Source organism: Peromyscus californicus, unplaced genomic scaffold (assembly GCF_007827085.1).
Source record: "Peromyscus californicus insignis strain IS unplaced genomic scaffold, ASM782708v3 Scaffold_21__1_contigs__length_65335640, whole genome shotgun sequence".
In the NCBI taxonomy this organism is placed as follows: Eukaryota; Metazoa; Chordata; class Mammalia; order Rodentia; family Cricetidae; genus Peromyscus; species Peromyscus californicus.
Genome location: NW_026294514.1, coordinates 55118335 through 55144198, shown reverse-complemented (window position 1 = coordinate 55144198; position 25864 = coordinate 55118335). Strand labels below are relative to the sequence as shown.

Here is a 25864-nt window from a genome sequence, read left to right as displayed (position 1 = left end):
GTGGCAGCTATAATTTTTTTATCATAATGTTGTTTAGCATGTTTCAACTAAATCTGTAATAAAGCAAATTTTAATAAACTGGTTGTTAAACGTTTGTGTAGTAACATCACTTAGGTTTCTATGTCAATAAATGTTTTCCCCTGCCTTCAGATATGACTTGTGAACAGTTCCAAAGCAGAGTTCTATGGGAGTGCTGCAGAACATCCTTAACTCCCCAGCAGCAGGCGAGGGCCTTGCAGATCCCTGACTTTGTCAATGTGAAAATAAAAACCTCCTCTGCTCCAGCTTGCCACCCCCGAGGCTGCCCTGCCCGGGGGCTTGTGCCGGCCCTGTGAGTGGGGGCTCCATGCTACCTGTTCTCATTTAGGAGCTTCACGTTAAACGCCAAGGTGTAGCCTTATAAACTGGTCACTATAGAGGACTTCACTTAAGGACTCTTAGCAGCGGAGACGAGGACCTTCTTTTGAAAGCAGTCGTAGATGGAGTGAGGAAGCCAGCTGTTATAGCATCCTCACAACCAGGGCTCTCAGGCACTTCGTAACCATAGTGAGGAACAGTGACTTCAGGGTTAAAATACTTTTCACCTGGAAGTGTAAGGTAAATTTCCATTTCAGTAGTTTCTAAATTTCAGTAGTTTCTAAACAGCATTTAATTTCTCCTGTAAAATCCCATCTGGAGTATGGTACTGTCTGCCTGTAATCTGAGCGTTCAGGATGTGGGAACAGGAGGATAAGGAGTTACGTAGTGAGTTTGAGGCCTGCCAAAAAATGCTGTTTTAAATGTATCTTTAAAATTTGGCGTTTAATAATTGTTGCTTTCCCATAGAAAATTATAAGAATCCTTTGATAAGAAGTTAAGGAATTTTCTTTTTTTTTAAAGTGTGACAGGATGTTACTTTGTAGCCCAGGCTGGCCTTAAATTCATGGTGGTCCTGCTCAGCCTCCTAAGGAAATTTCAATATTATAAATTGTCAGATGCATTATGCCTCATCATTGGCCTCCTAGGAAGTTGGCTGAAAGTCTGATCTATTGAAAAGCAAATACTGTTTTAATAAGGAAAGGAGTTAGGTATTAGTCTCTTGTTTTGGTAAGAGAAACTAACAGGAAAAATACTCTCATTAGTGAAAAGCCCAGCCGCTAGACAGAATGTGAACTGAGCAACTTTATGTAACCTAGCTTTTTAATAAATCAGTAGTAACACAGGCTGAAAATTAGGTGTGCCTTCCAGGTGAGCAACGTGGTGATGTGTGTGTGTGCCATCCCTGGCCTCCATGGAGCCGTTTGCTTCAGGGTCCTGTGGTGTTTGATTTACTCAGAAAGACACCCCTAGAAACCCAACCCGGGGCCACGAGGAGTCACACCGTGTGCTGGTCTCCGGTGCTGGGCAGATTAGCCGCTGCTGTTCCCTTTGGCGCCGTGTCTAGGACCGCGCATGACGACCCACACGTTCTCCATAGAGTCTGTTTCGGCACCAGGTTTGCAGTCTAGTGCGAGGGGCCAGCCTCACAGCTCTTCTCACTTTTTGCTCCACCCTACTTCATTCATTTCTAGGCTTTTCTGTGGATAGTCCTCAGCCTTCTCCCTCCAGCCAGAAGAGCCAGCTGAGCCTGAGCCCTGAGCTTCAGGCCTCTCTGAGCACGGCTGAGCAGGGCTCATCCCCTGTTCTAAGCCCTGTCCTCAGTGGTGCTGGTACAGCCAGGATGGACAACCCAGAAGAGCAGAAACACAAGGTGGGCCACTCTTGAGACTGACGGTGCTGCCGGATGCAAACCCTAACTGGGGAGCCCCCGGGCGGGCAGGAAAAGACTGCTCACACCCCGTTGACCTGGTACAGATCATCTGAGACACTGTTACCCTTAGAACTCAAGGTTCCGTGCCCACGCATTCCCGTGTTTCTGTGCCAGGCTGTTTTGGCATCCATGGTTTCCAAGTGTTAGGCTGGATCCCGAAGATAGGTGGGAAGGGGACAGGCCATTCCCTGCAGGGGCCCACTGCCTCTCCCCTTTGGTTTAGTGCCCTACTGGTTCCTTCCTCTCTCCTTGCTTACAGCCGAGTGACTTGGAGATGCGGTTGCAAAAGGAAGGTTGGTTGGGGCTCAGGAAGATCTCATATGGGAGACTTCCTGGATGAGAAGGGGACCTGGAGTGGGAGGTCCTGGGCTTTGTGACAGGGCGTGACATGGTGTCCCTGTAGGTCTCTGTAGTGAGGGCACATTTTTAATATACAGTAGAGAATGAGCAAGCAGAAGATCCCACTTACTCATAGGTTCCAGGGACGACCAGTTCACCTTACGGTAGCCAACCTGGGGTTACATCTTGGCAGGCAATCAAACAATTATAGTCTAGGGGAGGGAATAGACCTATAACAGAAAGCCATTGTGATCTCTTAGGAGGCCACAGCAGGATGAAGTGGGGTTTTGAGCATCAGCCAGGTGGGTAATAGGGGCAGAGTAGGTGGGACCTGTCTCAGGCGCCATCACAGAAAAGTGCCTTTCTTTTCTTTTTCTTTTTTTTTTTTCTTCCCCCAAGACAGGGTTTCTCTGTGTAGCTTTGGAGCCTGTCCTGGAACTCACTCTGTAGACCAGGCTGGCCTCGAACTCACAGAGATCCACCTGCCTCTGCCTCCCGAGGGCTGGGATTAAGGCGAGCGCCACCACCGCCCGGGGAAAAGTGCCATTCTTGGCCATTCTAACAGCACCTGTGCCCCCTGTTTGTATTCGCTCTCTGTGGCTCCGGCAGAAACACCCGGGACATCGGTTTATGAAGACACAAGTTTTATTTTGTCGCACAGTGTCGGTGGGTTTAGCCCATGGAGAGGCGCTCTGCTGTTTGGGCCCTAGAGAAGCTGATTTGATGGGTGCTCCTGGTGGAACAGCCATTTAGTTCATGGCCAGGACATGAGAGAGAAGCAAGACTACAGTCCCCTGAACCCTCTGGGGACATCCCTGCCCCTAGTGGCCCAAAGAACTCCCACTGGGTCCCACCTGAAGTTCTCACGTTTCCATAGTGCTAAATTAAGAGACCAAGGCTTTCAGCATGTCGGCCTTTCAGGAACAGTCCGAATCCAAACTCTAGCAAGATTCTAGCCTAATTATCCAGAGAATGGCAGGGCCTATGGGACATTTGACACACCTTAGCAGGGAGGACAAGACCCATTTCCACATGGTGTGAGGCAGGCCACTCCTTCCTCTGTGCCCAGGTATCCGCTAGAACCCCATCTTGACTAGAAGTCCTTTGAACAGAATGAGGGAGATGGTTACAAGGTGGCTATCCTGGAGGGCTGCAGGCGAGAGGCGGCCTCCCAGGACTACAGATCAGCCTGCAGTGGGGTCACTTGTACTTCTTCGGCCACTTCATGTTTGACATGAACACAGTTGTCTTATGATCATTTTTATTTATTTTGGAAACTTAATAATCTATTTCACCATTTCCTTTTAACATTACCACATTACAAAAAGAAAAAAAGAAAAAAGAAAAAGCTAGTTGATCTCCACCTGAGATAGTTGGGCTCACAGGGCGTAGCCCTAAGAGAAGGTGTCTGGTCATCATGATACACAACCTGAGAATGAACCTGAGAACAAGAACCGTCCTAGGCCCTGGGTGGAAAGGTCACCTCTAGCCTTCACAGATGCATGCTCTCCAGGAGGTGGCAGCCTCCTCAGCAAAGAGGGACATCTACAGCAGCCCTTTGAGATTCAGCTCTGGTCTGGCAACTGTACAGTCCCGAATATCTAAGTCTACCTAATAAAGCCAGTATCAGGCATAGCTAAGCTCCTTGGGTGGCACAGACCGTCCAGGGCATCACAGGCCCCCCAGGGTCACTGAGCCAGAAGTAGCTGGGGTCTGACCTGAAGGTCGTCTTCTACCAGAGTCTCCTACTGTTCCAAGTTTGTAAACCAAAGCCACTGATGACTCTCCTGAAGTCATTTGGTTGCACATAGAGGCATGAGTTAGAGATGTACCACCCAATCCATGCCCAGGCCTGGTCAAGCCTTTATCTAGCTGCTCGGGTGTGTGGAAGAACAAGGAAAGGATGGCCCTCCAAGCCTGCTGGTGGGAGCCAGCCTGCTTTCTTTTGTTCCACTGTCTTCTAGTTGGTGCAGTTTTTTTTAAGATTGATTGATTGATTGATTGATTGATTGACTTATTTATTTATTATACAACATTCTGCCTCCATGTATGCCTGCATGCCAGAAGAGGGCGCCAGATCTCATTACAGATGGCTGTGAGCCACCATGTGGTTGCTGGGAATTGAACTCGGGACCTCTGGAAGAACAGCCAGTGCTCTTAACCCCTGAGCCATCTCTCCAGCCTTTGATGCGACGTTTTAATTATATTTTATATATATGAGTGTTTTGCTTGTGTGTGTGTGTATGTGTACCACATGCATACAGTGACCACTGAGGCAAGAAGAGAGCATCAGATCCCTTGCAAATGGAATTACAGTGGTTGTGAGCCACCATGTAGATGCTGGGAATTGAACCGGAGTCCTCTGGAAGGACAACCAGTGCTCTTAACCACTGAGCTGTTTCTCTGGCCTCACTTAGTGCTTTTCCCCCCACTTTCTTTTTTAAAAGAGGTCGCTGAAGATCGAGTATTCTGAAGTCAGGATTGCCAAAAGACAGCAGAAGCATCTTGTGTTGTGTTGTGTGGGTCTGAGAGATGGCGCTATCCTGTGGTGACAGGGGTGAAGAAGGGCAGATGGTGCTGTCCCTCTGGGCTGGCCCCATCACCATCCATCCATCTCTGGCCAGCAGGTCAGCTTGCTTGGGTTTGATTTGGTCATTCTAGAACAGGGCAGGGCAGTTGGTGCTTGCCGCCATCAGTGGCTCCTGCAGAGTCTTCAGTGATGCTCTTGGGACAGTGCTCTGGCACGTTTCCTATCACACAGTGAAGAGCTGGTCTGGGGCTCTGGATCTGGTTTCTATAGCACATGCAGAGTTAGGTTGGGCTTTTGGGTTTCAGACAAAGATAATTGCCATTAAGAGGCCGTCTTCCCTGACCTGTTTGTCCCAGGCCAAGGCCAGGAGTGTGCAAAATGAGCAACCAGAACCTCTGTCCTGTTGTGAGGAAGGCTGGAGCCGCCCAGCTCTCACTGCTGAAAGTTCATGACATACGTATGTCAAGTCGGGGAGATAAGACTTCTTTAAAAAGATGTCATTGGATTTGAATTTTTTTAAAAATGCTTTATGGCACATACAAAAAATGTGGAAGGTTGTAAAAATAAGTGAGCTGTTCTGCTGGGGAAAGGGCCACACCCTGGGAACAGCATGAAGATACCAAGGGGTGGAACCAGGGACCCAGGCTATCACAGTCGCTCCCAATCATTTGAGAAGAGCTGATGGAGAAGTTGCACATGACTTCTGGGGAGACAGTGGCAGAACTTGGCTCTGAAGGATGTCGTCAGAATGCATTACAGTGGTGTGTCTCTCTGACGGGTAGAAGGCACTACATTCCATGGGCTCCAAGACACCTAAGATGAGCACACCTCATTACTCCTTTATTCCAGGGACTGTGAGAGAACACTGCAGTCTGTCTTGAACTAAATCGGGGCACAGAAGAGATGTGGTCCCCAAACATGGGCCTCCGGTGGGGTCACCTTGGCCCCTGCTTCTCCTTACGCAGCCTGTGAAGCATGTTGCAGGCTAGCATGGTGCTTCCTCCCAGACTGCCTCAGCCTTCCCACCTCTGGTGGTGAGTGCTGATCCTTCCCTTGGCTTAGGCCAGAATCCGCTGCGGTCATTTTTGCTGCTTCTGTTGATCACCCATCACATTCACGCCCGCACCATCTCAATGGACTTGGCCAAAGGCCTCTTGAGACTCCTGCCTGCCTCTCCAGGTCTGCTTGCATCCTGCATGCATGCATGCCACAGTGCATTCACGTTGACCCCAAACAATCCAAAGCACCAGAGGCCGGATGGCTTTCTTTGGTCCCCCTTTTACTCTCCCACATCAGTTTCTGTGCTTGACATTTGTCCTGTTTGCTGGCCCACTCTACCCATTCCATGTGAGTGGCCTGGTCACAGTCTTTGCAGGCTTCAGCCCTTTCCACCTTCACGCTCCATGACAGTGCTCTGCCATGACTTGCAGCCCCTCATTGACTGGGAGTGTCGCATTGCACGTTAGACAGACACAGCCCTGACGGAGATTGCTCAGCTCCTTAGACAGGTCCTTCTCAGGTCCAGTACTAGCAAGCACAAGGGAAGCCACTGAAAGCCGAGCCTGGAGTTGGACCTGGGGTCTGCGTCCACCTTCAGGAAGTGTATCGGCCAGCTCAGCACCTTGTCATAGCACACTCAGAATACACACTTGCAGTTTTTGTTGTTGTTACTTTTATGAGGTAAGTTTAATTGTTTTAATTTAAAAAAATTTTTATGCTGAGCCATATCTCTAGCCCAAATTTAATTATTTTAATTACATACATGTGTTTTTTTTATTTATTCTTATTTTATGTTTCTGTGTATTTTGCCTGCATGTATATATGTGTACCATGCAGTGCCCACAGAGGCCATCAGCTTCTCCTGGGACTGGAGTCCTAGGTGGTTGTCTGCCACCATGTGGGTGCTGGGATTTGAACCTGGTCCTCTGGAAGAGCAGCCAGGGCTCTTAACCACTGTGCCATCTCTCCAGCCTTTAATCACATACATACCTGTTTAACATACACACGTGGTTCTGTATCTTTTAACCAGCTTTATCAATGGCAATGATAGAGGAACATAATTTCATCACAAAACTGGTAATAAACCTCAGTTCTGTTTTACATATATTAATATTTGAATAGCAATTATTTTCTCCAAAGAATAACGTATAATGAGGACAAAATGTGGAGAGAAATGTTAGCTGGGCTTAATTGGATGTGTTTACTTACAAGTAAATCTCCAGGCTAGAGAGATGGCTATGTAGTTAAGAGTCCTTGCTGGTCCTGCAGAGGACTTGGATTCAGTTTCCAGCACCTACATCAGGTGGTTCACAACCACTTGTAACTGAAATCCAGTGACCTCTTCTAGCCTCTGCAGGCACTTACATCATCAGCACACAAACATACATTGAGCCATACACATGTACAAATAAAGTCTCTGTTTTACAGTAAATCCCTTTAGGAATTATGACAGGAATTTCCAAAATGCCGTTCACTTGAGCATAGCATGTTACAAACCTCAGGCTCTCCCTAGATGTGAAAGAAGTGTCCCCCAGAAGTGTGCTCACGGTTCTCTCTGCCTCTTTCAGCACATACCAGAAGACGAGGCCTATTTCATAGCCAAGGAGATTCTCGCTACAGAACGAACATATCTGAAGGATTTAGAAGTTATTACTGTGGTATGAAACCTTAGTCCTTGATCGTTTTGATTTCCTTAATATGCTTTAGATATAAACACAGAGGCGCCATCCTGAGAAATATCTTTGGCAATCTTGAGACCTACTTATGTAAATTCTGTTGAATATATTTGCCGTCCAGCAGGATGTCTAAGTCATGTTAGATGCTGATGTCTTAAGTTTTCATGATGCTGTAAAGCTAAAAATGTATCTATTTGGAAGCTTTGACCTAGAATTGTTTTGTTTATATTTGAAAATTATACGGTCAACAAAGAGGCTATGTAAAGAATTCTGGTTTAGGCTATCCTTATAAACTGGAGGACCTTTGCTTGGTGTCATGAGGTCACAAGCCCTCAGAGGCATGGCCTTTCGGTTCCCAGCTGAGCCTCTCATCATGCCAAACTCCTCCCATAGTGGTTCCGAAGTATGGTGATCAAGGAGGATGCCATGCCTGCAGCCCTGATGACCCTGCTCTTCTCCAACATTGATCCAGTCTACGAGTTCCACAGAGGCTTCCTGCATGAGGTGGAGCAGAGGCTGGCTCTCTGGTAACGATACCGGGCACCAGATGGGACTGTTCCCTTGACGCCCTCCACCGGAGACTCCCACCTACTGGAACTTCCACGGCACACGCTGCTGGCTCCGTGGGCTGGGTGCCTGGACCAGCAGTCCCTGAGTCCTGAACTCTCCTTGGGGAGTACCCACCCTTGACACATTGACTTGTCTCCGGAAGTCCCCATCTTCAGAAACTAATTCAGAACAACCATTATTTCATTGAAGTGTATTTCAAAATCCTATTGAGTGAGACAGAATAAACTTTAATAACGATACATTTTATTTATCCTATTCCAGAAAAGAGAATAGAGAAGCAAGTCAAAAAGAAAAGTCTGTTTGCACCTGGTTACTGTCATATTTAGAGAGACGCAGTAATTGTTGCCGTCAAGTCAAATTCTTTCCACCTGCAAACACCTCAGCATGACTCTGACTGCTAGGTGTAGTGACCATGCCTACAGTCCCAGCACTAAGGAGACAGAGACAGGAGTCTCATGTGGCCCAGCTTCAGCTGTCAAACCCTGTCACAAAAAAAAGGAAAAAATGACTGTGATGACAGCAACTTGTTACCATGGAATTTTCCAGAAGCTTCCATGAAACTTACAAACCTTCTTTTCCTCTAATCCAGGGAAGGACCCTCCAGTGCCCATTTAAAAGATGATCATCAACGCATTGGGGACATTCTCCTCAGGAACATGCGTCAGCTAAAGGTAAGACAGGTCTGTGTGGTAACTCCAGGCCTAGCATAAAAGCTGTGAATGAAACGTACAATTCTTTTCGAAACTGTTCTCTGAACAGCATTCTACATTTAATAACAGTGTTGTCTTAACGGGGTTCCTCAGAGCAGTATCCCAATAAAAACACATCCATCTCAGGCGTTTCCTGGAAGGGATTTCCTTCAGAGCAGGATTCTCCTCAGAACATGGTTCCCCTAAGAGTACCAGTACTCACAAGAGAAGTCTCTTCAGCACAGACATTCTTAGAGCAAGGTTCCCACAGAGCTGCCTCTCCCTCAGAGTATAATTCCTAGCAAGGTTCCCCTCAAGACATCAGTCTCCAGAACAAGATTTCACCTAAGGAGGTGTGCTTAAAATACAGGTTTCTCAGAAAAAGGAAATGTTTTCCTCAAAAGAGTATTTCCTTTAGAGCAGCTCTTCTCAGAACATGGCATCGGGAGGGGCTTGCTCAGTACAGCTTTCCCTTCAGAACCACCTACCTCTCCTTGGGTTTCCCATCAGAATGCCTTTCCCCAAAGTAGTATTCCCAGAGCAGCCTTACCACCTCAGAACAGCTTTTTTTCTAAATAAGGTTCCCCTCAGAACTGAGTTCCATAGAACAGTGTTCTCCTAGAAGGGCAGGCCCCTGTTATATTCTCCAGAATGAAGGTTCACCCCAGTACAGCGTTCCTTTCAAAGCAGTGCTGTAAGAACAACATTCCCAGGCTACAAAGATTGCTCAGTGGTTAGAGCACTTGTAGTATCTGCAGAGGACCTGGGTTGGATTCCCAGCACCCACATTGTGTCTCATAACCGTCTGTAATTCCAGTTCCAGCGGATGTAATGCCCCCTTCTGAGAGGGCATGGTGATGAACACCCTTAATTCCAGTACTTGGGAGGTAGAGGCAGGCAAAGCCAGGGCTATGTAGAGAATCAATCTCTCTCTCTCTCTCTCTCTCTCTCTCTCTCTCTCTCTCTCTCTCTCTCTCTCTCTCTCTCACACACACACACACACACACACACACACACACACACACACACACACACACAAATACCGTGTGTGTGTGTGTGTGTAAAAGAAGGGAGAAGGAGATAAGGCTTCCACCAGGAGAGGAGTCTCCTCAGAACAGCATTCTCCTCAATATGATTATCTTTTCTCCCTCCCTCAGAACATCATGCCTCAGAAATGAGTTCCCTTCAGAATAGGATTTCCTGTTCACAGCATTCTCTCTGAATGGGGTTCCTCATAGTGGGTTCCCCTCAGAGTACTTTTCCCTAGACAGTATTTCTTACAATATAATTTCTTTCCTTTTCATTTTTGCTTTGTTTGTTTGTTTGGTTGGTTGGTTTTTGGTTTTTCGAGATAGGGTTTCTCTGTGTAGCCCTGGCTATCCTGGAACTCACTATTTAGACTAGGCTGGCCTTGAACTCAGAGATCCACCTGCCTCTGCCTCCCAAGTGCTGGAATTAGAGGCGTGCACCACCACTGCCTGGCTACTCAATATCATTTCTCAAAGCAGTGTTTCCCCAGAGCAGGTTCCTTTAGGAATATCATCCTCCCAAAACGGTTCCCTAGACAGCTTACCAACCAAACCATGCCCCTCAGAATCAGGTTTTATTTAGAATATCTTTCTCTACATACTTACCCTCGGCAGAGTCCTCTAAATAGGGCTCCCAGCAAAGCAGTCAGCCTCAGAGCAACGTTCCCTTTAGAGGAGTGATCCTCAAAACATGCATTTTCAGCATAGTGTTCCCCTCAACAGGATCCCCCTAGAACCATGCTTTTATCCAGTCCAGAATTCTCCTTAGAACACAGTGCCTAAAACAGAATTCCCCTCCGACCGTTGTTAGCTTTGCAGTAGGGTATCCCTCAACACAGGGGTCCCTTCAGAACAGTCTTCTCAGGGCAGTTCCCCAAAACATGGTTGCTCCCTCTCTCCAATAACCGAGTCGGCACTGAACCTGGGCGGAGCTCAGATGGGGTTTAGTTCTTGTCGGGTTCTCAGGGTGTCCCACGAAGTGAGCTCTAGCTCTGCCAGCCTCTGAGGTTTGTTCTTTAGCCATAAATGGAGGAAAGGCTCGTAGTCTTCCCCCACATGAGCGTGGAGGGAGGGGCCGGCCAGCAGTGGGTGTGGTGAGGCCCAGCTGTGGAGGGGCCCTGACCCTGGGAACGGACTGGGGTGCACACTTGGGGTACAGTCTAAGAGGGGGAAACATGGGCTCCGTGGAAACGGGAACTCTGGCTTGGATCTACCACACTGTGCATCCCTGTTACGCCCGGTCAGCATTCCCAGCTGCTGTGTGAAGTCCACACGGGGACTCTGCCCAGGCAGACAAGCTGCCTTCCCACTGACACGCCACCGTCCCTTGTCCTTTTGTGCCACCATAGGAGTTTACCAGCTACTTCCAAAGACACGACGAGGTCCTAACGGAACTGGAAAAGGCCACGAAACACTGTAAAAAGCTGGAGGCCGTCTACAAAGAGTTCGAGCTCCAGAAGGTCTGCTACCTGCCTCTCAACACATTCCTGCTGAAGCCTGTCCAGAGGCTCGTCCACTACCGTCTGCTGCTGAGACGCCTGTGTGCTCACTACTCCCCCGGGCACCGAGACTTTGGCGACTGCCTCGGTGAGTGAGGGCACTGTGCCTCTCCACCCTGAGGGCGGAGTTGGAAGTGTAGACGCCATGGCTCTACTTCAGAGGGGCTGACAGCCCCAGTGCTCACAACTGGCTGCCAGCCTGTCCCTCCTCTCAGCTGCTTCCGGGACCTGCCTTTCTGTTCCCAGCCCTGACTACCTTCCATGGCATGGGGTACTGTGCCCAAGGTGGTGTCCTGCTGTCAGGATCACTTACACGAGGGTACTGAGGGATGGTGCATATCCTAGAATGACCTTTCTTGTAGGTGTTTCTGCCCTGGAAGACTTGACTCTAAAACTTAGCAGGTATTTGAGCCAAGCGGCCTATTGGAAGTTTCTAACTTATGTGAATTGTCAAAGGGACAAAAGGATAAAGTCTAAATCCTGTTCACTTACAAATAGAAATTTTAGTTATAGTATATACTTAGTACAAGAAGATTCTGTCTATAAGTCATTGAAATTGTCATTAAAATACAATTAGCTGGGAGGGGTGACCCATGGATGTAATGTAATTCCAGCTACTTGGGAGGTTGAGGCAGGAGGGTCACTGGAGTCCAGGCAGGAGTGTCACTGGAGTCCAGGCAGAAGGGTTACTGGAGTCCAGACAGCAGGGTCACTGGAATCCAGGAAGGAAGGTCACTGGAGTCCAGGATGGAAGGTCACTGGAGTCCAGGAAGGAGGGTCACTGGAGTCCAGGCAGGAGGGTCACTGGAGTCCAGGAAGGAGGCTCACTGGAGTCCAGGATGGAAGGTCACTGGAGTCCAGGAAGGAAGGTCACTGGAGTCCAGACAGCAGGGTCACTGGAATCCAGGAAGGAAGGTCATTGGAGTTCAGGAAGGAAGGTCACTAGAGTCCAGGCAGGAGGGTCACTGGAGTCCAGGCAGCAGGGTCACTGGAGTCCAGGAAGGAGGCTCACTGGAGTCCAGGATGGAAGGTCACTGGAGTCCAGGAAAGAGGCTCACTGGAGTCCAAGAAGGAAGGTCACTAGAGTCCAGGAAGAAAGGTCACTGGAGTCCAGGAAGGAAGGTCACTGGAGTCCAGACAGCAGGGTCACTGGAGTCCAGGCAGCAGGGTCACTGGAGTCCAGGAAGGAGACTCACTGGAGTTTAGGCAGGCAGGTCATTGGAGTCCAGGCAGCAGGGTCACTGGAGTTCAGGAAGGAGGGTCACTGGAGTTCAGGAAGGAGGGTCACTGGAGTCCAGGCAGGAGGGTCACTGGAGTCCAGGCAGCAGGGTCACTGGAGTCCAGGAAGGAGGCTCACTGGAATTTAGGCAGCAGGGTCACTGGAGTCCAGGCAGGAGGGTCACTGGAGTCCAGGCAGCAGGGTCACTGGAGTCCAGGAAGGAGACTCACTGGAGTTTAGGCAGGCAGGTCATTGGAGTCCAGGCAGCAGGGTCACTGGAGTCCAGGCAGCAGGGTCACTGGAGTTCAGGAAGGAGGGTCACTGGAGTTCAGGAAGGAGGGTCACTGGAGTCCAGGCAGGAGGGTCACTGGAGTCCAGGCAGGAGGGTCACTGGAGTCCAGGAAGGAGGCTCACTGGAATTTAGGCAGCAGGGTCACTGGAGTCCAGGCAGGAGGCTCACTGGAGTCCAGGAAGGAGGCTCACTGGAGTCCAGGAAGGAGGGTCACTGGAGTCTAGGAAGAAGGCTCACTGGAGTCCAGGCTGGAGGGTCACTGGAGTCCAGGCAGGAGGGTCACTGGAGTCCAGGCAGAAGCGTCACTGGAGTCCTCTGGAGCTAGAGTTACAGATTGTTATGAGGTGCCATGTAGGTGCTGAAAATCGAACCTGGGTCCTCGCTATATGAGGAGTCAGTGCTCCCAACCACTGACCATCTCTCCAGGCTCACAGCGGCAGAACAAGGCGATGCAGATGCCCAGACCTGCAGGCTGCAGCTCCCGTGACTCATGTTCAGACTGCAGTAACATCGCTGGTTCCTCCTGGTGTTTTCAGTGTTGTGTACGTAGCATTTGTAGAAGAATGTGTTCATGATTTGTGAAGGATGATGATTTCTGTGTGTGCTCCTCTCTTAATTTGCTTTTGCCTCTGAAAACTACAAGCACCCTATAAGGAACACCAGATATCCTTGATTCCATGAAATCCCTGTCAGGGTGAGACTGAGAATAAGACAGTGTTAGTCGGGGCTGGAGACCTTGTCAAACTGCTTGTGGAGGGGGGACCCACAAGTGGGAGGCCCTGTGGTCAGGCAGGAAGAGGGTCCTGATAAAAGGGGGAGCAGGAAGCTGGAGAAATGACTCGGTGGTTAAGAGCACTTGCTGCTCTTGCAGAGGACCCAAGTTTGGTTCCCAGCATCCATGTCGGGTGGCTCGCAATCTCCTGTAACTCCAGCTCCAGGGCGTCCAATGCCCTTGTGAACACTCCAGTGGTGTCTGCACTCGGGTGTGTACATAATCACCCACAACCACACATATACACATATACACAATTAAAGACAAAACTTCTTTTACAAGAGATGAGAGCAGTCCCCATGAGTGGGTCCAGCAGGGAAGATGGGCCACTGCTCTGGGGACAGCAGAGGGACAGGACCAGGCAAGCAGCTGTGGAGTTTGTGTTCATCCCAGTGAGTTTCCTTCCAATTTATTGGCCTCTTACATTTGCTTCAGCTGTAAGTGGTCATCTGTCACAATAAGTAAGTTACTTCAACTATTTAAGGCATAATGACCTGATCTCCGTAAAGAACTAATAGTGCTTAGCATTGTTTACAGAAGCTGCCCTTTTCCAGCAAGCCATAGTGTTGGCTGGTGTACCCCTTGGGTTCAACAAAGCCAAAGTTTCCGGGGCATCTACAGGGACTGTCCTTGAACAGGAGCTCATGCCAGGGGGCCAGAGCCCTGCAAAGAGTCTCCAGTGTCTCAAACTAAAGCCACCCTATAAAACACTGGCTCTTTTACAAGGCAGAGAGTGGGGGTCTTGTTCAAAGGTCTGAACCGAGGGACCTCTCCACACAGAGGCACTGAAGGCCATCACAGAAGTGACCACCAGGCTCCAGCACAGCCTTACCCGGCTAGAGAACCTCCAGAAGTTGACTGAGCTACAGCGGGACCTGGTCGGCGTAGAAAACCTCATTGCTCCTGGAAGGGTAAGTGGCTATACTTGGGAAGGGTTTTATGCCTGTTGTCTTTAATTGAATTTTATTAGTGCAGCATAAAACTCACCCCTTTAAAGCATGTAATCCAGTGGCTTTCGGTGTACACACAAACTTATGTAGTCATCATCATTATTGGGAACATTTTCATTACCCCAGAAAGAAACCCCATGGGAGACCCATTAGTAGTCAGTCCCCGTTCTGGAAGAGCCAGTATGGAAGAACCGCCCCACAAGGTGCCGGGAGACTAAGAAAACACAGTAGCAGAAATGGTGGTTCACATCTACAATCCCGGCTCGTAGGGCTGAGGCTGGAGGATTTTGAGTTTGAGGCCAGTGAAGGCTGCATGGCGAGACTCCATCTCAGATTTCTGAGATGAAAAGCAGCAGAATAATCTTGTAATAGTTTCTCCCCTTCTCTGGCTTGTCTTTTTACCCTCATTGGTTACATCATTTATAATATTAAAACTTTTCATTTTGAGGACACTCAAGCTATCAAACTCTAGCTACATTTAGTTGTGCACGCCTTAGGTGTCATAGAACAGAAATTATGTCCTAACCCAAGATTAGTCACCTATTTGTTTTTCTTCCCTAGTTTTTCTTTTCTTCCTCTTTTTTTCTTTGGCGGGGTCTCATGTAACCCAGGCTGACCTCACGTTCACTATGTATTTAAGGATGACCTTGAACCTCTAGTCCTTTTGTCCTCTGCCTCCACCTCCTGGGTGATGGGATTGTGGGTGCACACCACCACACTTGGCTTATGTGACAGCAGGGACAAGCATGGGACTCTGTGCACGCCTGCCTAGCATGCACTAACTGAGCCGCGTGCCCAGTCTTCTGACCCATTAGTCCAGCTTTATTCCTTTGCACATGGATATCAGGCTATCCTGGCACATTGGTTGGATTGTCTTGTCTGTAGGTGTGTGGGCTCTTTCCGGACGTGCAGTTCTAGCCCAAGGGTCGGTGTGTCCCTTGCCTGTGTCCTGTCACCATGATCCTTTGCTCTTGACTCAGTACTGTTGACATAAAGACTGGAGTGAGCAAGCTTAGTAACTGGCCCCACTAAGGACTAACTGCTACAGAAGTTCACGTACAGGGTGGTAGACCGTCCCGTCTCCTGGGGAACTATCCTGCTAGGACTGTCTTATGTCAGCAAGCATGTAGTCTCCTGTGTGCCTTACTTGGTGTTTGGAGGGCCGCACCCACCCAGGTGTCAGTCATTCTGATTGGCCCCTTTTCTTTGACTTCTTTGTTTTGAGACAGGGTCTTACTATATAGCCTCGGTTGGCCTGGAACTGCACCATGTAGACCAGGCTGGCCACGAACTCAGAGAGAGCCTCATGCCCCTGCCTCCTGAGGACAGGGATTAAAGGTATGTGCCACCACACTTGGCTCCTTGACTTTGTAAGCCTTTGTGGCAATAGGGGTCTTGTTTTTTCAGTACCCAGTGCAGGGTAGCCAACTATAAGCACCAGTGTTGGTGGAGACTGTCCCCTTCTCAAACCTGCTTCTGCCCAGCCTTTCCCACAGCAGAACTCAGATGGACTCTTCATGAACTCCAAGTGTCTCTCCACTAGAGTGTACCTCTTGGTTCCCTCGTCTCAGGGCAGGTAGATGACTGGGGACCAAGTTGGTACCAGGATAGGACATGGGTAACTAGGGGTACTATTGAAGAGTAGGATGATTCTCCCAGACGGCTGCCACTCAGCAGGGCTTAAAGAAGCCAGAGGGGCTGGCAAGATGGCTCAGCAGGAAGATGTGTGTGTGTAGGCCTGACACCCTGGTTTGATCCTATAGCCCACAGAGTGGCAGGAGCGAAGTCCTGACAGTTGTCTTCCGACCTCTACACGTATGCTGTGGCATGTGCACACAAGCAAGCTGGAAGTTGCTGTTGGCTACCATGACCTTTGGCCCAACTAGCGCATGTCTGTTGCACTCTTGCTCACAGGAGCCTGATTGTCTTTCAGGAGTTCATCCGTGAGGGCTGCCTTCACAAGCTCACCAAGAAGGGCCTGCAGCAGAGGATGTTTTTTCTGGTAATGTTTCCCCAAACCACATTTCCACTCTGGGAGGAGTCAGCGGGCAAAATTCTGTCAAGCCCTCCCTCTGCCTGCTAGCTCAGCCCCAAGAAGCTTCATCCCAGGTGGCAGCTCAGGGTCCCATGGGAACTCAGGAGGTCTCCTGAGAGTCAGCAATAGGAAGCGCTGCTCCGCCCATTGGTTCCCATTCCACATTCTGGGAGGACAAGCAGAGCCAACATGGAGATGTCCATGTGGCTGCAGGAATGTTCTGGTGGCCCAGTGGCAGCCGAGGGTTCTCAGTGCTGGCCTAGAAACATGGCTACAGAGGACCTGACCGTGTGTGTCCTCATCTTAGTGGGTTTCTTTTCCAAGTGCCCCAGACTTGATCTGTGCAGGTGAGGGGCCAACTGACGGTGCCCGCCAGAGCTCCTGACTGCTTCTACTGGCTAGGCCAGCCCAGGGGGGACTGCTGGCTGGTCCCCAGTTTGGCTGGCTTATGTGACTACTACATATATCTGGTCAAAAAGGATCAAAGGAGTGAACTTTTCCCCCAACCACCTCCAGTCACTTTGGTAGATCTGGTAGACACATAATGACCATCTGTAGTTCATCAGAGTCTAACCAGATTTACATTGAAACTCTGTCCCTTGTTGGTACAATTCACTTGTCTAAAAGGCTTTCCACCCCTCAGTTCTCAGATATGTTGCTGTATACAAGCAAAAGTGTCACAGGGGCCAGTCATTTCCGGATTCGTGGCTTCCTTCCTCTACGGGGCATGCTGGTGAGTGGCAACATGCTTAACCGAGGTTTGGCTTTTAGGTACTGGGCTGGGCTTCTGCCCACCTCCCTCACACAACAGCAAGCCTGAGGTCTTTTTCAGTGGTGAGCAGGCCACGTGATATTAAAGGAATATGTGGGACTTTTCTTGTTTCTCCTCAAGCTCTCATGACTATTGTTCTTCCTGACTCCCAGACTGCACCATATTCAACCAATGGGCAGCTGTCTGGGTCAGTCTCCTTCAGCACTTGACAGTATTCACCCACTGTACCCACAACTCGGAGTGGGTTTGGGTAGACAGCTGTTTCCATATGCCACATACATAGTTATGATGCTCACCTGGGAACAACCATCCCTTGGACAGACACAGGCTTGTGTTCACTGTACTGTGCTTGGTACAAAGCTGCTTGGGACTTGAGTCATTGATGCTGCTGCTGTGAGCTTTCTCTACACCCTGAATATGTGTCCACGGGGGTGTCTGTACACCCTGGATATATGCCCATGGGGATGTCTGTACACCCTGGATATGTGTCCACGGGGATGTCTGTACACCCTGAATATGTGTCCACGGGGGTGTCTGTACACCCTGGATATGTGTCCACGGGGATGTCTGTACACCCTGAATATGTGCCCACGGGGGTGTCTGTACACCCTGGATATGTGCCCACGGGGATGTCTGTACACCCTGGATATGTGCCCACGGGGATGTCTGTACACCCTGGATATGTGCCCATGGGGATGTCTGTACACCCTGGATATGTGCCCATGGGGATGTCTGTACACCCTGAATATATGCCCATGGGGATGTCTGTACACCCTGAATATATGCCCATGGGGATGTCTGTACACCCTGGATATATGCCCATGGGGGTGTCTGTACACCCTGAATATATGCCCATGGGGGTGTCTGTACACCCTGCATACGTGTCCATGAGGATGTCTAACATGGGATAACAACTGGACTTTAACATAACCCAGTTTATCAACTTTGCCTATGGAGGTTAAGAAAACCCTGTTTAAGAGCTGGAGAGATGGCTGAGCAGTTAGGAGTGCTTGCTGCTCTTCCAGAGGACACAAGTTCAGTTCCCAGCACCCATGTCAGGCAGCTCACAACTGCCTGTAACTCAAGCACACGGGACTCAATGCCATCTATGAGCACCCTCACACAGACACACATACACACACACACACACACACACACACACACACACACACACACACACACACACACATATGAATAAAAATAATAAATCTTTAAAAAATAAGAGCCAGAGATGGCTCAGCTCTTAAGAGCACTGACTGCTCTTCCTAGGACCCGGGTTTGATTCCCGGCACCCACATGGCAGCTCACAGCCATCTGTCACTCCAGTTCCAGGGGACCCACACTATCTTCTTGTCTAGGTGGGCACTGCATGCACATGGTGTGCAGACATACATACAGACCCATACACACAAAATAAAAACATAAATTTCAGAACCGTTTTAGAAAAAGAAAACCCTGTTTAAAGTCACAGAGTCAGGAAAATCTAGAGCAGGGAGTGCTTCTCAACCCATGGGTCGTGACCCCCTGGGCTTGAACGACTCTTTTACAGGGATCACATAAGACCATTGGAAAACAGATATTTACACTATGATTCATAACAGCGGCAAAATGACAGTTATGAAGCAGCAATGGAAATAACTTCATGGTTGGGGTCACTACCTGAAGAACTAACTGTATTAAAGGGTCTCAGCATTCGTGGTTGAGAACCACTGATCTGGAGGCTGTCTTCCCCTCATGTAGACCCTGGAGACACTGAAGGCAAGGGCGATACAGTGTGTGTTTCCAGGACCCCTCTGTGGTGGTCATCTGCACCCCGCACACTGCTCTGGTGTATACTGCTGCAGCAGCATGCTGGGTTCCTTTCTTCCTGACTGTAGCCTCTGCTCGGCCTTGAAACAGATGTTTATAACATGTGATTCCACGTGGCTGAGTTAGCAGGGGCCACCTCTGGAAGCCAACCCCGTTGTCCAATGGCTTACTTTTAAAGTACACACCCCCCTATAGGGGGAACACTGGAAATATTAAGTAAATATCACCGTGACTATAGCACTCCAGGCTTAGCTGTGGTGACTTGTTACCAGCTACCACCTACCACTTTATGACCAGTACTGTTTTTTCTCAGTAATTCATCCTGAGCATTCTGTGACACTCTCTGACTTCTCTGATGCAGTAGAGGAATCTGGTGACAAGTGGTAAGCTCCAGTGTACCGCACCTAACATGTCATCAGGCCAGTATGGTCTTTCAGGAGCGTACACCACCTTATTGGGCTGTCTCTCAAACATCTTCAAATCCATCCTCACAGTGGTCCCATCATGCAAAGCGCGTGTTGCTCTTAGTGTCTTTGCTCATGGCTGCCCAGCAGCTGCTGACAGTGAGTTCTAAATGTGCACCTGGCCTACAGTACAGGAGGGCCATCCCTCTGCCTTCCCTACCCTGGTGAGAGGGGCATCATCATTTTACTCTTCCGGCCCTTGGACGATTGATTGGCAGGCTAACCAAGTCCCTAGCCTTGGCACTTGGTTTTTCTGCAAAATAATCACTCAGTGTGTGTGTCTGTTGCTTTGTCCCCATTTGTGCACATCAGTGAAACCTTTTAAAGTAAAGCTGGCTAGTGAACCTTTCCATGCGTGTGGTGTGTGTGCACAATCTCACGTATGTGTGTATGTGGGGGGGTGCATGAATGTGGAAGACCGGGGGTCAACATCAGGTTCTTTAGGTTTCTTTCCACCTTATTTCTTGAGACAGTCTCTTACTGAACCTAGAGCTCACCAATCAGCTAGACTGGATAGCCAGTGGGCTCTGGGGATCTGCCTGACTGTCCCTCCAGTGCTGGGATTACAGATGCTCAGTGTCATACCCAGCTTTTCACATGGATGCTGGGGATCTGAACTCATTTTACTGCACTGAGTCATCTGCTCAGCCCCGGGCCACAAATGCTTTTATCATGGAATAATAACTTTTTTTTTTTTGGTTTCTCTATAGTTTAGTGGAATTTAAAACTCCATCCTGTAGAGGTGTCTTATTTTGGAATGGCCTCTGCAATGTGGAGGGTGGCATTAACCATTTGTTGAAGGAATGCTGTAGACATAGTGCTGTGGTCAGCCCTTCCCGCCTTTTCCATGTAGGGTTTATTTAGCCCTTTAGACTAGACATGACACTGTATTGGCTTTTGTCCTTTGGTGTTTTGACAGGGTCTTTCTACGTAGGCCCAGTTGTCCTAGAACTGTGTAGAGCAGGCTGGCCTCAAACTCATGACGTCACCTGCCTCTTCCCACCTCCTGAGTGCGGGATTAAAGGTGTGTGCCTCCACAGTCCTATTGGCACTTTTTAATGCATTTAAGATGTATTTTTATGTATGTGTGGGTATGTGCATTTGTGGACTGGTGTCCTTGGATGCCAGAAGAGAGTGTTGGATACCCTGGAGCTGGAGTTACAGACAACCGTGAGGGGTCCAAGTGGGTGCTGGGACCCAAACTCTGGTCCTGTGAAGGACCAGCAAACACCCTTGACGGCTGAACCATCTCTTCAGTTCCATTTTTCAGTCTGGAGTTTTCTAGATGTGATTAGTTAGGGATGTAGTATTCTCTCCAGATAGTCACCATCATTTTTGAAGCCTCCATGCTCTCCATGGTGGAGATGGCTGTTATGTGAGGGACTGTATCCTACCCCATCCTTATCCCCACTTTTAAATTTTCTTTTGGTGTGCAAGCTTGACAACTCAGGCTGGGTCTCCTGGGACCCATGTAAAAGTGGAAATAGATAACTATGCACACATGCACACACACTCACTCACATCATACACACAATGATGACACACTTTTTAAAAATGAATTGAAGTATTCCAAGTAAACTCTGGAGCCATTTAGACAAATTACGTTCCAAAATACCATTGGCATTTCAACTGAAATCACACGAAATTTAAATATTAACTTGGGGGAAGACTAACAGACCACATTCTGTTAAATGGCTGGCAGGGTGCCAATCCAGATCTTTCCTGTCGAGAGTGAAGTTCAGGGATTTTGTCTTGTGGGCTCTGTCTGTATGGGGAACTATGCATTCTTTGGGTCATCTATAATGGGTAGTCCTAGGGCTACACAGGACTGTGTGTTTTTATCTAAACTATTCAGAGAAAGAGAGTGGTTCTTGGCTTGTGAGAGAGAAGCTTGGTCATGTTAAAACAGTTTCCTCCTATTGCAGAGGTATTTACTGTCAGAAATATTAGAATGTTGGCTTTCAGCAAAGGTATTCTCAGTATGTAAAGAGATCACTTTTTCTGCCCTCTGATAGGATGAATTCTCTTACTAAGCTTTCTAGTATCACCCCATTCTTGCATTTTTTTTTTTTCCGAGACAGGTTTCTCTGTGTAGCTTTGTGCCTTTCCTGGAACTCACTCTGTAGACCAGGCTGGCCTCGAACTCACAGAAATCCACCTGGCTCTGCCTCCCGAGTGCTGGGATTAAAGGCGTATGCCACCACTGCCCGGCCATCTTTTCATTCTTTAAGTCACCTTGCTTGGTGCTAGGACATTTCTTTTATGATTTTAGGTTTGATTTGGAAATATTTTATCTTGGAATTATTCCATCAAATAATTAGTATGCTTTGGTTGAAATCAGTATACAATGGCTTTTCTTGCCATCTGATAAAGATTTTGGTGCCAGATTGACAGATGAATTTTCTAAAATGCTCAACATCTTCTTTGCTTGATTTTCAGCTAATAGTGCTGGACCCACCAGTGAGTATTTCAGTGTATCTAGATCAGACCTCAGTCACTTGGTGGCAGCTGCCAGAATGTAGGGATCCAAGTGTGTCCCTGGACTTCCCAGTAGTCATATAGACTTAGATTGTACAGCCTTCCACGCCAGCAGCACCTAGCATTGTTGGCCGTCATTTTGTATATGCCTCAGGTTTGGGCTCAATCAGCCTTCTTCTAACCCATGGGCTGCCGCCTCTTCTCTCGCCTCCAGGTAGAAGAAAGCGAGAATGAATGGTCTGTTCCTCATTGTTTCACAATCTATGCAGCTCAGAAGACGATTGTGGTGGCAGCCAGGTAAGGCCTTCTCCACCACTCAGTTGAGAACAGAGCCTGCTGCGGGGATGAGGACCTCAGTACCAACCCCTGGGGCCTCACGGGACTCAGCTGTTCCCAGGTTACCAGGCAAGGAGTATCTTCTCCCTTGTAGGCAGGGAAGGACTGTTGACATTTGTTTCTCAAGAGACCAACCAGGGTGCTCCGGGAAGGCGCCTGTGCCCTAGGGTTCATGGCAGTTGGTCTTCCAGTGGCACCAGCACCCTAGCCCTAGAGCAAGAGGAATACTTGTCATGGTGAAAGTCAGCTTGGGGCCACAGCATGGGAGCAAACTGAGGCTTTCTCCTCTCCAGATCAGTGAGTTCTCCAGGTGTAGTTTCTGCTCAGTGAAGTCTGTCTTGGCTGCTCCTCTTTCCACCAGGAAATGCCACCTTAATCATGAACCAAATCCAGTCTTGTGTTTCAACATTGAGACTTTTGGTACTAAACTCACTAGTTCCAGCACTGAGGCCTGCCCTCCTTCTCCAGCTCCTCCTGCTCCTCCAGCTCCTCCTGCTCCTCTTGCTTCTCCAGCTCCTCCTGCTTCTCTAGCTCCTCCAACTCCTCCAGTTCCTCCAGCTCCTCCAGTTCCTCCAGCTCCTCCTGCTCCTCCAGCTCCTCCTGCTCCTCCAGCTTCTCCAGCTCACCCTAGTAACAGGCTGGAGAAGGCATGTTTCTGACAATCCTCAGGACCCAGGGGATGGAGCAGGTGCCCAAACCAGACCTGTCTCCTGAAACAAAAGGACAGGACTCCAGGCCAGGAAGAGCTGCCCTGCAGAGGCAGCTAACTTGACTTTCTGCTTTACAGCACTCGACTAGAAAAGGAAAAGTGGATGCAGGACCTGAATGCCGCGATCCAGGCAGCCAAGAGTATTGGCGACACATCCCCAGTGCTGCTGGGAGGCCCAGTGTGTTCTCGTACCCCCAGTGAGTTCTGACTCAAGACACCCTAGGAGATTCCCTCTGTAGCTCTGAAAGCTTTTCTAGAAATTGCTTTCCTGATCTTGGCCAGCATGCCAGGTCCCATGAGCTTCCCTCCCGTACACAGGAAAATAGGTGGCCATGCCCAGGTGGAAGGATTCTTGGCCTATCCTATCACCGTATGGTTTTGTCTGGCTGCTGACTTGGGTTCTGAGGGCCTATTTCCCAGGCCCTGGGGGAGCCTCACTGGTTCGTGGTGCCAGGTGCTGCTAACTCTCCCCAGGATCTTCCGATGAGGTCTCTCTGGAGGAATCAGAAGATGCCCGAGGAACCCGGGGCTCCCTGGAAGGGAACAGCCAGCACAGGGCCAACACCACAATGCATGTGTGCTGGTACCGGAACACAAGTGTGTCCAGAGCAGACCACAGCGCAGCCGTTGAGGTATGGCTGTCCTGAACGTACACGTGAGCCCTCCTGCGAGTTCCCCACTGGCGTGCTGGCTCCTAGGCAGGGGCCCAGTCAGACAGCTGCCTCCTGCCCTCCCTCACCAGCAGAAAGCAGTTTAAGTCTCACTGTCGACTCAAGCTCTCTTTGAAAAGCGACTTCACACCAAACGTCACCTGGTGTCTTGTCAAGGCGGCAGTTGTCTATGGAGGGATTTGCTGAAAGCCCCACTTGTTGCCCCAGGACAGTGCTCTCCCTAGTCTGTCCACAGCCTTTCCCCTTCCCAAGATCATGCTCACCCACTTACACATCTGACTTCACAGAACCTCAAGCTATTCAGCCTAGCACCTCAACACACCCGTTCTTGGACTTGCCCCCTCCATCCTGGCTCCAAGTTCTCCATAGTCTTGTCTTCACTCTCGGGGGCCAGGCTCAAGACTGTGTGAGAGTCAGAACACAGCAGGTCCCTAGTGAGGCCCGAGATACCTACAGATCAAAGTAGGTGGGGCACTCTTGGGAAGCTAGGTAGCACATATTAGAGACAGGCCCTGAAGACAGGAGGGGTCAGTGGGCTGGCTGGGGGTGTCTTTTCCAGTGCGGCACTTAAGTGTCTTCCCCCATAATTTCCAAGAACCTTCCAAACTTGGTTCAATGTGTCATCACCAACCTCGTCTTGTTCTCTTATACGTTTGTAAATAGTGTCCTTTGTCAGAAAACTAATTTTATTATGTATCAGGAAGAGAAGTATCCTACCTAAGTGTGTCCCAGACTAACATCCTGTTGTCAAATTTTAAGTGTGCACAAACCATGTTGATAAATGGTGAGTATCAGCCAGGTATAGTGGTGCACACCTATAATCCCAGCACTCGGGAGGCAGAGGCAGGCACAGCGCTTGAGTTTGAGGCCAGCCTGGTCTACAGAGTGAGTTCCAGGGCAGCAGGGCTACACAGAGGAACCCTGTCTTGGAGAAGAAAAAATTAGATGTTGAGCATGCAGAGACCTGTGTGTGGATATTTTGGCTAGATGTCAGGGTCATGGATCTGGTGACATCTGCTGAGCATGGATTATGGTGAAGGCAAAGTGCTTTTGCCTTTTCCACTGACAGAACCAGCTCTCAGGATATCTGCTGAGAAAGTTCAAGAACAGCAATGGCTGGCAGAAGCTCTGGGTGGTCTTTACCAACTTCTGCTTGTTCTTCTATAAAACTCATCAGGTATGTTGAGCACAATTCTATTTCCTCTTCACAGTCTGATGCCGATTCCACCATTATAGCACCTTTTCTATGAAAATGGAATTAGTCTTTCTCACCTGTGGTCCCTCTGTACAAACTACCATTTTTTGGGAGAAGCAGTGATATTAAGGGCTGGGGAGGGCCACAGAGTAACGGGCTCTCTTGGTGCAAACCTGCACCCCAGTGACCCTGCTCCTGTGCTGACTTCCAGGATGACTACCCACTGGCCAGCCTCCCACTATTGGGTTACAGTGTGAGCCTCCCCAGGGAGACTGACAGCATCCACAAGGACTACGTTTTCAAGCTGCAATTCAAATCTCACGTCTACTTCTTCCGGGCTGAGAGCAAGTACACATTTGAAAGGTGATTCTGCCATGCTGCTTCTGCTCATCGCCGTTCATAGACCCAGAGGCCAATTCCCCAGTTCCCAGAAAACAAGGGTCCAATAATGCAGGGTTTTGTTTTCAGTGTATGTCCATGTTTGTATGTGGGCACAAAGTGTACACAGACACATGTATGCATACACAGAGTGACCAAAGGACAACTTCAGCAGGCTGCCATTTTTTGTTTTCAATTTTATATACACTGGTGTTTTGCCCTCGTATATTTCTGTATGAGGGCATCGGATCCCCAGGAACTAGTTAGACAGGTGTGAGCTGCCACGTGGGTGCTGCCAAGGCTCGACTGCTGAGCCGCCTCTCCAGCTCCCCCCTTTTTATCTAAATTTTTTATTGTAGGGAGGGAACATGGGCCCATATGCCACTTGTGTGGAGGTGAGAAGACAACTTTGGAGTTGGTTCTCTCTATGTACCTTTGTGTGGGTTCTGGGGATCAAACTCAGGCTGCCAGGCTTGCATGGCAAGTGCTGTTAGCTGATAAGGCATCGCACTGGCCCAGTCCACCTGGTTAGGCTGGCTGGCCGACCAGTGAATCCATCGCCACCTCCTCAGTGATGGACTTACATGTGCACATCAGACCGGGTTTTTTACTCAGGTGCTAGGGATGAAACTCAGTTCCTCATGCTTGAACAGCAAGAACTTTAC

The 25864-nt window shown here is 49.1% G+C and overlaps 1 protein-coding gene across 2 annotated transcripts in view; it reads left to right on the top strand.

Moving 5' to 3' along the window:
• The window catches only part of Farp2 (FERM, ARH/RhoGEF and pleckstrin domain protein 2), a 98156-nt gene that overhangs the window by 71280 nt on the left and 1012 nt on the right, over positions 1-25864 (top strand). For both annotated transcript variants that reach the window (XM_052750327.1, XM_052750326.1), the window contains 13 exons: positions 1551-1729; positions 7226-7315; positions 7727-7860; positions 8493-8574; positions 10970-11207; positions 14183-14313; positions 16286-16354; positions 17031-17120; positions 22125-22207; positions 23034-23152; positions 23430-23587; positions 24696-24803; positions 25033-25184. In XM_052750327.1, coding sequence (XP_052606287.1) covers positions 1551-1729; positions 7226-7315; positions 7727-7860; positions 8493-8574; positions 10970-11207; positions 14183-14313; positions 16286-16354; positions 17031-17120; positions 22125-22207; positions 23034-23152; positions 23430-23587; positions 24696-24803; positions 25033-25184 — 1633 coding nt within the window. The remainder of the gene's footprint in view (positions 1-1550; positions 1730-7225; positions 7316-7726; positions 7861-8492; positions 8575-10969; positions 11208-14182; positions 14314-16285; positions 16355-17030; positions 17121-22124; positions 22208-23033; positions 23153-23429; positions 23588-24695; positions 24804-25032; positions 25185-25864) is intronic.